General features: G+C 41.2%; 1 protein-coding gene across 1 annotated transcript in view; it reads left to right on the top strand.

The window, feature by feature from the left end:
* The window catches only part of LOC126176058 (uncharacterized), a 152,178-nt gene extending 138,313 nt beyond the window's left edge, over window positions 1–13,865 (top strand). The window contains exon 4 of the mRNA XM_049923191.1: window positions 13,220–13,865. Within this exon, the coding sequence (XP_049779148.1) occupies window positions 13,220–13,550 (331 nt within the window). The 3' untranslated portion in view covers window positions 13,551–13,865. The remainder of the gene's footprint in view (window positions 1–13,219) is intronic.
* Window positions 13,866–15,180: the final 1,315 nt, after the last annotated feature.

Below are 15,180 nucleotides of genomic sequence, written 5' to 3'. Positions count from 1 at the left end.
TAAGATTTCCTTCAATGAAACAGGGGCCTATACTTCTGTCCTCCAGAATCCCACACCATACATTCAGCGAACATGTTTGTTGGTGTGCAACTTGCTGCAGCCAACATGGATTTTCAGTTGACCGATAATGTATGTTATGTAAATTAACATATCCATGGTTCGTGAATGTAGCCTCGTCAGTATAGAAAATCAAATCAATAAATGTGACATCCCTCTGAATCTGAGGCTGAAACAATACGCAGAATTCAATGCGACGCATACAATCCGTACCATTTAATTCTTGGTGGAGACTGATATGGTAAGGATGATATTTATGGCAACGCAGAACACGAACAACTCTATTCTGGCTCATGCCAGATTCCCTTGATATTTGATGCGAACTAACACATGGGTCTCGAACCACAGTGGCAAGAGTACCAATTTCCGTTTCCTCGCCGGCCTCTGTGGCCGAGCGGTTCTAGCTGCATCAGTCCGGAAACGAACTTCTGCTACGGTCGCAGGTTCGAATCCTGCCTCGGGCTTGGATGTGTGTGATGTCCTTAGGTTAGTTAGGTTTAAGTAGTTCTAAGTCTAGGGGATTGATGACCTCAGATGTTTAGTCCCATAGTGCTCAGAGCCATCTGAACCATTTGAACCGTTTCCTCGTTAGTATCTTTCAAATGGTTCAAATGGCTCTGGGCACTATGGGACTTAACATCTGAGGTCCCCTAGAACTTAGAACTACTTAACTATTTACTTAAACTACTCAAACCTAACTAACCTAAGGACATCACATACATTCATGCCCGAGGCAGGATTCGAACCTGCGACTGTAGTGGTCGCGTAGTTCCAGGCTGAAGCGCCTATAACCGCTCGGCCACATCGGCAGGCTAGTAACTTTCCTTTCCCGGATATGTTCCCGATGCGTTAAAGATCCAGTTGTTCTCAATTTATTACACACATATTTAAATATATGACGTGTAAGGTGAGTACGTTGAGGATATCTTTCAGTGTATAAGTCTCTAGCCCTCATTTGATTGGCATTCTCCGTAAATAAGAAGCATACCGACTTGTTCTTCCAAGAAATACATCATTCACATTCGCTTGATTCGACGATACTGATCTTACTGTTCCTATTAGTGTTGTACTGCGAAAACGTCGAATGGTGTTTACATGTCAGTGGCATTCCAGATGGATACGCCATATTCGGCGAATATTTACTATTTGCACTATATACGAGGGAGTATTGTCAGTGCATGCACTTCGCTAAGCGCCGAAGTGATAAGGAATACCACTAAATCCATGATAAGAAGATTGCAGCACTGTATTGATACCAATGGTCATCACTTCGAACACTTTCTATAAATGGACATTCCTGCCACCTTTGTAACCTTCGTTGACCTTGATAGACCTTACTGTTACACATCATTGGATTCGTCTCGATAGCCGTTATCAGAAAATAAATACCAAACTACAGCACCCCATTTTAAAAAAAAAGCAAAGTTGACCTTCATATCTCTGACGCAAGGGGAAGCCACGTACAATGATATCACTGTAAAAGGTTTCGTGCAACCATGGTAGGTATGGAGCAAGGATCACAAATCTGAAGTCCGCATGTAAACTGAAAAAGTGTAACCATTATGCTAGTTTTGCCACTGTCTCAGCAGTTACAACAAATACATTAGTTAGTGTGAGTACTGAAGTGAAAACGCACATACCCTGTGAATGTCTTAAACTCATACACGATGCATTTCAATAAACTTGCTAGCACAGTAGTGTCGTCAAAGATTGAGCTGTTACGTTCACATCAGACCACTAACACGTCCAGTGTCTCCTCCGCCTTTATATAATTTTTCCCCATTACTTCACAGTCACTGCATTCAACTTGCTGTAATGAACTCTTGATTGTCTGGCTTGAAAGTGTTAATAAGCAACTTCTGTAACTCATATACAGGATCTGCTGGCCGGGCGCGGTGGCCATGCGGTCCTAGGCGCTGTAGTCCGGAACCGCGCGACTGCTACGGTCGCAGGTTCGAATCCTGCCTCGGGCATGGATGTGTGTGATGTCCTTAGGTTAGTTAGGTTTAAGTAGTTCTAAGTTCTAGGGGACTGATGACCTGAGATGTTAAGTCCCATAGTGCTCAGAGCCATTTGAACCATTTTGGATCTGCTTCCACACAAATTTCTGTAGACACTAGATTTGGGCCACGCCCTGGCTATGCCCATGTTTAGTTCCTCTTGACTATGCATTTCTAACGGTAATGGGAAAATTCGTTCTCTGTCACATGTGTATTCACGAGGTTACAGGTTGCCGGCCGGGGTAACCGAGCGATTCTAGGCGCTACAGTCTGGAACCGCGCGACCGCTGCGGTCGCAGGTTCGAATCCTGCCTCGGGCATCGATGTGTGTGATGTCTTTAGGTTAGTTAGGTTTAAGTAGTTCTAAGTTCTAGGGGACTGATGACCTCTGAAGTTAAGTCCCATAGTGCTCAGAGCCATTTGAACCATTTTCAAGAGGTTACAGGTTACAGTATTTGAGTTCCAAGGACTCGTTAGGTGCCACTAAATGTCAACTGGAAGATGAGCAAGCCCTCTAGCCAAGTTTATCTGCGAGTTCCTGGGAATGTTCTCGCACTAGAAGCTGCTTGTAGAAAGTAATTCACCTAGAGTCCTCTTCTTGTAACTCTTTCCCATGCGAACTGCAGACGCACCGATTACTTCTTTACTTGCGTATTAAAATGAGATATTGCGAAGTCACTGTGGACGATGACCAGTTTGGCGTTAGCAAAAGTCTTGGAACACATGAAGAACTGACAGCCAGGCTTTAATTAATCTGTCAGCTGGTGATGCGATTAGACGAGGGGGGAGGGGGAGGGGCGTTGGGGGGGGGGGGGGTGAGCTGTGACAAGAATTGGCACATGTAGTACAGGCTATTGAGGACACTTGTTGCAGCAGGTACGAAATAGAGTTGAGCACAGCACACATTATAAAGGTAGCATCGAAAACCCAATTGATAAACTGATGACCAAAGGATAATAAAGACAAGTTCTTTTAAATGAGTATTGCACGTTTTTATTGTGATTTCTGAGATTTTTCAGACGTGGTTGATACTAGGTATTTTTTTGGGAATTCCACTCAGATGACACGTCTTCAAGAAAAAATTGTATATTTTTACAGAAGACCAACTCGATATGTTCTGTGCAACTAGTCTAATTTTATATCATATGTTTCAGTTCTGAACAATTGCTTTTTTGAATCATCGGTGTTCGGATTGGTTTGATGAGGCCCACCACGAATTTCTCTTCGGTGCTAAACTCTTCATTTCAGGATAGCACTGACAACTAATTATTTGCTGTATGTAATCCAGTCTTTGTCTTCCTCTACAGTTTTTACCCTCTACAGCTCCCTCTAGTACCATGGACGTCATTCCCCGATGCCTTAAAAGGTGTTCAATCATCCCGTCCCTCCTTCTTGTCAGTGTTTTACAGGTATTCTTTTCCTCTCCGATTCTGCGCAGAACCTTCTCATTCCTTACCTTATCAGTCCACCTAATTTTCAACATTCGTCTGTATCACCACATCTCAAATGTTTCGATTCTCTTCTGTTCCGGTTTTCCCACAGTCCATGTTTCACTGCCATACAATGCTGTGCTCCAAACGAACATTCTCAGAAATTTCTTCCTCAAATTAAGGCCATTGTTTGATACTAGTAGACTTCTCTTGGCCAAGAATTCCCTTTTTGGCAATGCTAGTCTACTTTTTATGTCCTTCTTTCTCCCTCCGTCATAGGTTATTTTGATACCTAGGTAGCAGAATTCCTTAACTTCATCTGCTTCATGACCATCAAACCTGATGTTAGGTTTCTCGCTGTTCTCAATTCTTCTACTCCTCATTACTTTCGTTTTTCGTCTGTCCACTCTCAATCCATATTCTGTACTCATTGGACTGTCCATTCCAGCCAACAGATCCCGTAGGTCTTCTTCACTTTCACTGATGATAGCATTGTATTCAGTGAATCGTGTACCTGATATCCTTCCCCCTTGAACTTTAATTCCACTGTTGAGCCTTTCTTTCATTTTCGTCATTGCTTCTTCGATCTATAGACCGAACAGTAGGGGCGAGAGACTAAACCCCAGTCTTACACCCTTTTTAATGCGAACACGTCGTTCCTGAGATTCCAGTTTTACAAATCAATTCTTGCAAATAAAAAGCATACCAAAAGCCCATTGACCTCTGCAACATAAGTACTGCAGGCATATGAGCATGTTCGACATTCTTCTTTTTCCGTAATGACGTATCATCAGCAGGCTGAGATGAGGCTTTCAGGTTCAAAGTGAAGCTTCCACACTACTACACTACTTTACACTGTGTTTTGAAATGAACTTCCCCAACAGGTCAAAACTACACCCTGTGACCTTCGTCTTTTGCATGCCTCTGACCGCGGGACAGAAAATACCGCTTGAATCGACTCAGAAATAATCCTTTAATGTGAAAAAAGTAGACTGACCCGAAGTTAAATCAGCCATTGAAGCAGTACGGAATAGCTCAGGAGGTTGAATGCCGCTGTACAATTTGGGTCTGCCAAGAATGTACAGATAACTGTCAGTGTTACTTTTGTAACTCACAGTAAAATGAATCTGAAACTTCTTCGGTTGTTTAAAACTCTTTGAGACGGCAACCAGGCACAAATTTATTTTAAGTTCCTTTATTCAAAAGGTAGCATTACCGGTTTCGAATCATTACAATTCATCGTCAGAGGGCTTTCATGCTTTCATTGCTGTCTCATCACCTTCAACATTGGTTTTCAAATAACAGCCACGGTCTCCAACCATGTCATCATATGATAAAATTGTTTAAAACTCGTTTAGGAACCATGTACACTTGTCACGAAAAACAATTCTATGCTCCTACTGATATTCAGTCACACTGCTGTGGCTCTCAGTTTCTCTAGCGAAACTTTTCGGTAGCATACACCATACTGCGCGGCATCACAGACCCAGATATGAGTAAACTGCTGTCTCAAGTCACTCACAAACTCAACATCTATAAACCCAAACTAGGGATGTATTTGGGTAAAAGACCTCCACTCAGAAGGAACATCGAAAAGAAACAAAGATACCTCCACAGACTCCAGAAAACACAGACTAACTTAAATTACCAGTAATTAATAATTAAGCTTCCTTTTATGTGTATTTGGACACTATTAGATTCCTCGAATACTAGATTTTATGAATCAGTAATATAAGCGATTCCTGTCTTGTGAACTACTAGCAGCATTCACAGGAGTTTAGAATAATTATTTTATACGTTGAAGTTCATCCAAATAATATAAGAAATAATTTTAAAGGATAACGCTATCCGATTAGAAAATGATAGGAGGAGCGAGCACAACAAACCTGAGTGTGGTGGCGGTGGGTGGGGAGGGGGGTTGGTGGGTGGTGAGGTGCGCGGGTGGGGGATGGGTTGTTCATGCGTATCACACGTCCTAGACAACAAGTGCTAAGTAGAACGAATATTCGCATTTAACATGCGAAATTACAATAGCTCATTTGAAACGAAACTAAAATGCAAGCACATTTATCGAATATTTTTTGGCAAAAGTTTCAAAGTTAGCATTAAAACGTGCTATATCACTTTACTCGCCTTTCGATGAGCTCTCCAAAGGCGTTAATCAACATCATACAAGAGTGAAGAACTTTGCATGCAACAAAATCACGCGCCCCTCTGCCTACTGTTATACACCTGAAACCTCTTTTCGGTATCTTCAACTGTTCATGAAATGAAAGAGGTGCAAGTTTTATGTGGGTAACTCTATATAATCCAGTGGCTCAAGAGTGCCCGTTTACCCGCTGCTGGCCCGTGCCCAGTAAACAGAAAAACTGTTATGTTTGTTGGTGAACAACGCAACCAGCCACGAATGTTTTTAAAATGCTTCATTTCAGTGCCATTACCGGTTTCGAGCTTTCGTGACCATCTTCAGACGACGAACGTTTCCGGTTGCATTAATGTTTTCGTCAGAAAAATGTAGTCTGCCGCTTCACTGTAGAAAAATATTTGTATATTTAGCACCGCTTCATATGTTACTACCTTAGCGCCCGCTGCTTCGCTCGCGTAGGCTGTGAGGCCTGCAGAGATTTTTTTGTCTGTATTTAATCGAATTTTTCTGTTGGTCACAGATTACAACACCTTCTGAGATAATCACCATAATTAAGGCCATATAAGCATGGTCTTTTCAGAATGTACGTCTGACTAGAAAGCGATTCTGGTAGCTGGAGTCCAAAGTCTATGTTAATTCTATGTTAATCGTGCCTTTTGTGTTCTTGTGGAGATACTTCCATAGCAACAAATATTTTTTTACCTGTAACCGAGAAGTAAAATATCAGTTTTCATACAGGATGACAGTTGCTGAATTGCATTTAAAAAAACGTAAATTAGTTGCCAAGTACGGCGTGCACATACAATTTATTCAGCATGTAAACGTCGCTACAGATATTCGGATTTAGTTTGTGACATGTTCGATACGCCTACATAATTGGCGATAATGTGGTGCAGACGAATAGGGAACTTCTGCATGTCTGCTGACGTGTCGGGACGTCGATGCTGGCCATGACCTCCTGAATGGCTGTTTTAAGCTCAACAACGGTTTTGAGGTTATTTCTGTACACCGCGTCTTTACAATAGCCCCTCAACACGAAGTCCGGAGAATATGGCGGCCAGTCGAGGCCCATGACGGAAGCGTCTGGGTAATCCCGAGCCAGAATGCGGTCCCAGATGTGCTTCTCCAGGACATCAAACACTCTCCTGCTTCGGTGGGGTCCATATCCGTCTTGCATGCACCACATCCTGTCGAAATCAAGGTCACTTTGGAAAATGTCGATGAAATCATCTTCCAAAAACGGTAGTCATTGTGCTATCGAGAAATATCGCACCGACTATTCCGTGACTGGATGTTGCATACCACACAGTCAGCCGTTGAGGGTGAAGAGACTTCTTGATCGCGGAATGCAAATTCTCAGTCCCCCAAATACGCCAATTTTGCCTACTGAAGAGCCCATCCAAATGAAAGTGGGCTTCGTCGCTAAACCAAACCATACAAATCCCATCATGCACCGCGGCCAACCATGTAGTTTGAACGTCTTAAAGCAAACCGTTCAGAAGTTATCATGATTTTATTTCATATAGTTCAATAATTGTCACCCTGTAAATCTAGCTTTAAATTTTTTTTAATGTAACGAAATATTTTCTTAAAAATGTTCGTCCCCTATTGCACTCCCTTAAGGACTGAATTTCCAGAAACACAGAACCAAGCTTTTATTTTTAAATTTCTAACAGAGAAATCAAAATGTAGCCTTAAAATATTTAATACTTCTTTAGTAATTACGTATTTTCAAAACAACTTTCACCCCCTGTTTTCGCTCTTAGTGGTTGAATTTCCAGAAATGCTGAAACATGTTTTTTTTTTTTTTTTTTTTTGTTTTCTGACAGAAACCAAATACTAGTTTTCGTAGTTCTAGCTTCAAAATTCCCCGAAGAGCGATATATTTTCAAAAAGCCTTTCACCCCGTTTGGAGTGGAATTTCGGCCAATCACTTCTTAAACGATGCCTACAGTTTAAGATCACACCCTCTCCAAACTTCAAGTTTCTACCGTTAGCGGTGTCGGCTGGGCGATGATGAGTCGGTGACTCAGTGTGACCCTATTTCACCCTCATTGGGGCTGAATTTCCAAACAGTAAAACACGTATTTTTTATCTCCAGCCGAGAAGCCAAACACCAATTTTCAGTGATTTAACTTTAAAAATGCTTTCGCAATGAAATATTTTCTTAAAATCTTTCACCCCTATTTTACCCCCTTAGGGGACGAATTTCCAAAAACAATGACATGCATGTGTTTCATTTCCAGCACAGAAGCCAAATACAAATTTTCAAACTGCTTGCACAAGTAATCATTTCCATAAAAAAATTCATCTCCCGTTTCACACCCATAGGGCTTGAATTTTCTAAAACACTGAATCACGCATTTGTTTTATTTGTAAGCAAGAAGTTTAATACCAATGTTCATAGATGTAATTTTAAAAATATTTTAGTACTTCTTTACTAATGATATATTTTCCAAAAAATCTTTCGCCCACTATTTCAACCCCATAGGGGTAAATTTCTGACCGAGAAACCAAATACCAGTTTTCATAGGTCTAGCTTCAAAACTGCCATAATACCGACATGGTTCCCTTATTTCAACCCCTTAGGGTTGGAATTTCCAAAAATCCCTTCTTAAATAACGCCTGCAGTCCAAGGTCTACTCCTTCTCCAGATCTCCAGATTTCAAGTTTTACCCTTAGCGGTTTGGACTGGGCGATAATGAGTCATTTAATCATTCAAAACATTGTCTTTTATCAAGGGAATTTTCGATAGTAAAAACAAGTAATCGGACATGATAGCCATCTGAAGATTGCCCGAAACCGATTATGGAATTGAAATGAAGCATTTTAAAAGTGTTACTGGCTGGTTGCGTTTATTCACCAACACTCCTTCACGGCCGCAAAGGCCACGAGATCTGGCATGCATAAAACAGAGTCATTATGTTTATTATGAATGAAAACCCACACGGTACTGGTATAATATTCTACAATATTTATTAGTTATTTTACCAACCGGTTTTAGGGCGCTACGTCATCATGAGGTAAAAAGATAAATTACGGTGGAGTGAAATATTTGTAGAATCAAAGATTTACACTAGTGCATCTGCAGAGTATCCTGTTACCATAGATGAAAATTATTAATACTAGATTTATCTGCGTAGGTCAGTCTGACAGGGCAAATATGCACCCACTTAGAGGAACATTGTAGAAGTTGGAAACTTAGAAATGGAGACTCTCCTTTGGCAAACCACCTGCTTAAAGAAGGCCTTAGTTACAAGGTGCAACGGAAGTCTTACATCGCTCCTTAAAAGGAGGAAGATCAACTACCTCGAAGTAACGGAAGATAATAAACAACACCCATATGCAGAATGAGATTTTCACTCTGCAGCGGAGTGTGCGCTGATATGAAACTTCCTGGCAGATTAAAACTGTGTGTAGGACCGAGACTCGAACTCGCGACCTTTGCCTTTCGCAGGCAAGTGCTCTACCAACTGAGCTACCCAAGCACGACTCACGCCCCGTCCTCACAGTTTTACTTCTACCAGGACGGGCCCGCGAAAGGCAATGGTCCCGAGTTCGAGTCTCTGTCCGGCACACAGTTTTAATCTGCCAGGAAGTTTCAACATCCATATGCTCAAGCTTAGTACTGAACAACCGGACGCAGTTCCCTTAGTCACCACTTCTAACTAATGATACTACTCATAATCCCATCCAGGCCATGTTGTAAAGTACCCGTTTCATTCACATGTCTACTTTTTTCTTTATTTCGGTTACTATCATTTTTCTTGTGCTGTTAAAAAAATCATTTTGTATGAGGTATCGTATATACTGCTTCTCCCTACTTATACCTCCCGAGGACATCACGAATGTAAAATTAGAGAGATTCGAGCGCGCACGGAGGCTTTCCGGCAGTCGTTCTTCCCGCGAATTATACGCGACTGTAACAGGAAAGGGAGGCAATAACAGTGGCACATAAAGTGCCCTCCGCCACACACCGTTGGGTGGCTTGCGGAGTATAAATGTAGATGTAGATGAATCATAGCTGCCTCATTTACCTGCTTAATGTCACTAGTATATCTTATCTGTTTGTAATTTAGGACCTGTTGAAGACGAGATTATTTTGTTCAGCCATTTCCTTGGAGCAGGTCACTAAATTTTATTGTTCAGTTTATTTTCTTCTAAGAACAATTGTTGTAATTTGTTATATAATTCATTAGCTAATGTATCACATATTTTATCTTAGTTAAATAACCTTTCCTCAGGTCAGGCGTGCACTACACGCCGGAAGCGGCTACAAGGGTAGCGGAGTACGTGTGGAGTGCACATGGGGGTTTTTTAGGTTAGAGAATCCCCTCCCTAGGCCCGACAAGACGCCTCCTGAGACGCGGCAAGATAGGAGTAGGCAAAATGCAACAGGGAATAACAATATTAATGTGCTAATAGTAAACTGCAGGAGCGTCTATAGAAAGGTCCCAGAACTGCTCTCATTAATAAACGATCACAACGCCCATATAGTACTAGCGACAGAAAGTTGGCTGAAACCAGACGTAAACAGTAACGAAATCCTAAACTCAGATTGGAATGTGTACCGCAGAGACAGGCTGAACAGTGAAGGGGGAGGCGTGTTTATAGCGGTAAGAAGTGCAATAGTATCGAAGGAAATTGACGGAGATCCGAAATGTGAAATGATTTGGGTGAAGGTCGCGGTTAAAGCAGGCTCAGACATGGTAATTGGATGTCTCTATAGGCCCCCTGGCTCAGCAGCTGTTGTGGCTGAGCACCTGAAGGATAATTTGGAAAATATTTCGAGTAGATTTCCCCACCATGTTATAGTTCTGGGTGGAGATTTTAATTTGCCGGATATAGACTGGGAGACTCAGACGTTCATAACGGGTGGCAGGGACAAAGAATCCAGTGAAATTTTTTTAAGTGCTTTATCGGAAAACTACCTTCAGCAGTTAAACAGAGAACCGACTCGTGGCGATAACATATTAGACCTTCTGGTGACAAACAGACCCGAACTATTTGAAAAAGTTAACGCAGAACAGGGAATCAGTGATCATAAAGCGGTTACGGCATCGATGATTTCAGCCGTAAATAGGAATATTAAAAAGGGTAGGAAGATTTTTCTGTTTAGAAAAAGTGACAAAAAGCAGATTTCAGAGTACCTGTTGGCTCAACACAAAAGTTTTGTCTCAAGTACTGATAGTGTTGAGGATCAGTGGACAAAGTTCAAAACCATCGTACAATATGCGTTAGATGAGTATGTGCCAAGCAAGATCGTAAGAGATGGAAAAGAGCCACCGTGGTTCAACAACCGAGTTAGAAAACTGCTGCGGAAGCAAAGGGAACTTCACAGCAAACATAAACATAGCCAAAGCCTTGCAGACAAACAAAAATTACGCGAAGCGAAATGTAGTGTGAAGAGAGCTATGCGAGAGGCGTTCAATGAATTCGAAAGTAAAGTTCTATGTACTGACTTGGCAGAAAATCCTAAGAAATTTTGGTCTTATGTCAAAGCGGTAGGTGGATCAAAACAAAATGTCCAGACACTCTGTGACCAAAATGGTACTGAAACAGAGGATGACAGACTAAAGGCCGAGATACTAAATGTCTTTTTCCAAAGTTGTTTCACAGAGGAAGATTGCACTGTAGTTCCTTCTCTAGATTGTCGCACAGATGACAAAATGGTAGATATCGAAGTAGACGACAGAGGGATAGAGAAGCAATTAAAATCGCTCAAAAGAGGAAAGGCCTCTGGACCTGATGGGATGCCAGTTCAATTTTACACAGAGTACGCGAAGGAACTTGCCCCCCTTCTTGCAGCGGTGTACCGTAGCTCTCTAGAAGAGCGTAGCGTTCCAAAGGATTGGAAAAGGGCACAGGTCATCCCCGTTTTCAAGAAGGGACGTCGAACAGATGTGCAGAACTATAGACCTATATCTCTAACGTCGATCAGTTGTAGAATTTTGGAACACGTATTGTGTTCGAGTATAATGACTTTTCTGGAGACTAGAAATCTACTCTGTAGGAATCAGCATGGGTTTCGAAAAAGACGGTTGTGTGAAACCCAGCTCGCGCTATTCGTCCACGAGACTCAGAGGGCCATAGACACGGGTTCACAGGTAGATGCCGTGTTTCTTGACTTCCGCAAGGCGTTCGATACAGTTCCCCACAGTCGTTTATTGAACAAAGTAAGAGCATATGGACTATCAGACCAATTGTGTGATTGGATTGAGGAGTTCCTAGATAACAGGACGCAGCATGTTATTCTCAATGGAGAGAAGTCTTCCGAAGTAAGAGTAATTTCAGGTGTGCCGCAGGGGAGTGTCATAGGACCGTTGCTGTTCACAATATACATAAATGACCTGGGGGATGACATCGGAAGTTCACTGAGGCTTTTTGCAGATGATGCTGTGGTGTATCGAGAGGTTGTAACAATGGAAAATTGTACTGAAATGCAGGAGGATCTGCAGCGAATTGACGCATGGTGCAGGGAATGGCAACTGAATCTCAATGTAGACAAGTGTAATGTGCTGCGGATACACAGAAAGATAGATCCTTTATCATTTAGCTACAAAATAGCAGGTCAGCAACTGGAAGCAGTTAATACCATAAATTATCTGGGAGTACGCATTAGGAGTGATTTAAAATGGAATGATCATATAATGTTGATTGTCGGTAAAGCAGATGCCAGACTGAGATTCATTGGAAGAATCCTAAGGAAATGCAATCCCAAAACAAAGGAAGTAGGTTACAGTACGCTTGTTCGCCCACTGCTTGAATACTGCTCAGCAGTGTGGGATCCGTACCAGATAGGGTTGATACAAGACATAGAGAAGATCCAACGGAGAGCAGCGCGCTTCGTTACAGGATCATTTAGTAATCGCGAAAGCGTTACGGAGATGATAGATAAACTCCAGTGGAAGACTCTGCAGCAGAGACGCTCAGTAGCTCGGTACGGGCTTTTGTCAAAGTTTCGAGAACATACCTTCACCGAAGAGTCAAGCAGTATATTGCTCCCTCCTACGTATATCTCGCGAAGAGACCATGAGGATAAAATCAGAGAGATTAGAGCCCACACAGAGGCATACCGACAATCCTTCTTTCCACGAACAATACGAGACTGGAATAGAAGGGAGAACCGATAGAGGTACTGAAGGTACCCTCCGCCACACACCGTCAGGTGGATTGCGGAGTATGGATGTAGATGTAGATGTAGATTTTCACTGAAATAATTCTTATCATTTTATTCCTGAATCTAACTTTAACAATTTTCATCTGAGGAAACAGGGATACTCTGCAGACCACAACCATATGACGCACTAGTGTAAAATCTTCAGTTCTATAAACATTTCACACCAACACATATTTATGTTTGTACCTGATGATGGCGCAACAGCCGGAAACCGGTTTGTGAACTAAATAATAAACATGTAGAATAATACACAATGTCGTGTGTGTTTTCGGTCATAATGTTTAAAATATTCTACCAAGAACTGACGGAACAGTGAATCAACGTTATGTTTATTGTCACACGCTAGGAAGCACAAATGGAAATGTTAACATTGTTATTTCAAAACTACTCTGTTTCGTGCGTTCAGGGAACTGAACGAGTTGCGGAAGCCCTCGACGGACAATCCGGAGATCCTGCGCTTCTTCCGCTACATGAAGGCCGCCAAGGACGGGCAGGACGGGCTGCCGTGCGCCCAGCTACACCCCGGCTGCTCCGCCTCGGCGTCGCGGCCGCCGCTGCTGCAGACGTTCCACGACATCAACAAGCTGGTGCACGCGCGGAGGCTGGGCCGCCTGCTCGCAGCAGACTCCGAGACTGAGTCCCAGCCGACCGAGGTCATTGCTGAGGCCACGGTTCCATTGTCCACCGTCGCAGACAACATTCCGAATCCGACAGCAGAAACAGAGCATGGTAGTTGAGTTTCTGACGCGATAACAATGGGAGTACACTACCTCTAAGTACCCACTCCATTACTGCAGACCACTGCACTACCAAATGAAGTAATCAGAAACGTGTCTTTCATTCCCAATGAGGTACTTCTGTGCGACGCTTTTCGACATTCAATGTAGTTCATTTTTTTGTATATCTGAATATGGTCCTCAGTCTCCGCCACACAAATCTAGTCCATTTGGTGGTCTAGTTTCATTTTTGTGTGCGAAATTCGTCTTCTGTTGATATATCAAAAATCTTTATTACGTTTTAACTAAGTGTCGGCAACTGCACCTTGTCTTATTTAAAGAAACGACTAAAAAGTTACGCACTGAAAACTTTTTAACTCCAACAGAGCGTTTATGCATTTGATCCAAATTTACAATTTGCAGTATATGAATGTGCATACAATTCATTGTTGCTTTACTGATAATTGCTACCATTCAACAGCTAAATTTCCCGGGACTCGTATTTATTTATATCAACTAATGAAAAAGTCCACTACACTGACAGTTGCGCAATCAATAATTACTATTGTGATTACTGGTACAGATCAAATTGAATTATGGGATAAACAGAGCTTTGGTTCTCTTTGTGATTACCTTATTAGTATAGAACATTTTAAGGGATATCTTGGAGGTCACAAGAGAGCAGGGCATTTGCTCAATTGCGATTTATGGCTGTTAGCATTTTCTTTTTTAGTGACACAGGTTTCTGGCAAATATGGCATTTGTAAAGCATTCATAAGTAAGTTCTAAAGCACTATAAATGAAATGGAAACTAATTTTTAAATTGCAGTTAGGAAGAACAAGAGAAGTGACATGATCACTGTCTCAAAGTCCAGAAAAATGTTCTTATGCAGTTTGTATTTTCGTAATGATAACAGTTCAGTCCCTCAAACAAACATGAAACCATCTTCTTTTTCTTTTTTTATGGAAACATGATCACTTTTCATAAGGTAATTTTGAAAGCATTAGATTCGAAACTACCATATGAAATTTATGACGATGATATTGTGTAATTATAATAAACAATATGCATAGTAATGCTGCTGTTTATTAAGGTCTCATATTTATTAATTAATTTATTTGTGACATCAACTGTCTATTTATAAATTATTTTATTATTTATTGCTGTATTTGTTATTTGTTGAATAAACACATCATCATAGTCTGTACTTCCATTTATTTCCCTTAAACATAACATCCCTAAATGAGCTCTCCCATAAATTGTTTACAATAATGTATACAATTGAGTTAAGTGTGTAGAACGATAGCACACAGAACAAAATCAGACTATTAACTGTTGACAAACTATCAAATGCCGTTTTAAAACAAAGCATTTGTTCGAAACCATAAAAGTACAGCAATACTGAAAACATGTCAAAACCATTAAAGCACAGCAAAGATCACCTACTGAGCTGAAGGGAAGAACGTGTTTTTTTTTTTACATATAAACACAAGTGACAACTTTTAAAGGTTAGTGATGTGTATATATAACATTTCAATATGTTGATGCTTTCGCTCTCTCCTATAACTGTTTATATATATATATATATATATATATATATATATATATATATATATATATATATATATATATATATATCTTGAGGCAGAC

The sequence above is a fragment of the Schistocerca cancellata genome, chromosome 3, assembly GCF_023864275.1.
Source record: "Schistocerca cancellata isolate TAMUIC-IGC-003103 chromosome 3, iqSchCanc2.1, whole genome shotgun sequence".
Lineage (NCBI taxonomy): Eukaryota > Metazoa > Arthropoda > Insecta > Orthoptera > Acrididae > Schistocerca > Schistocerca cancellata.
The sequence above is the reverse complement of the archived record's forward strand: the minus strand, read 5'-3'. Positions and strand labels throughout refer to the sequence as shown.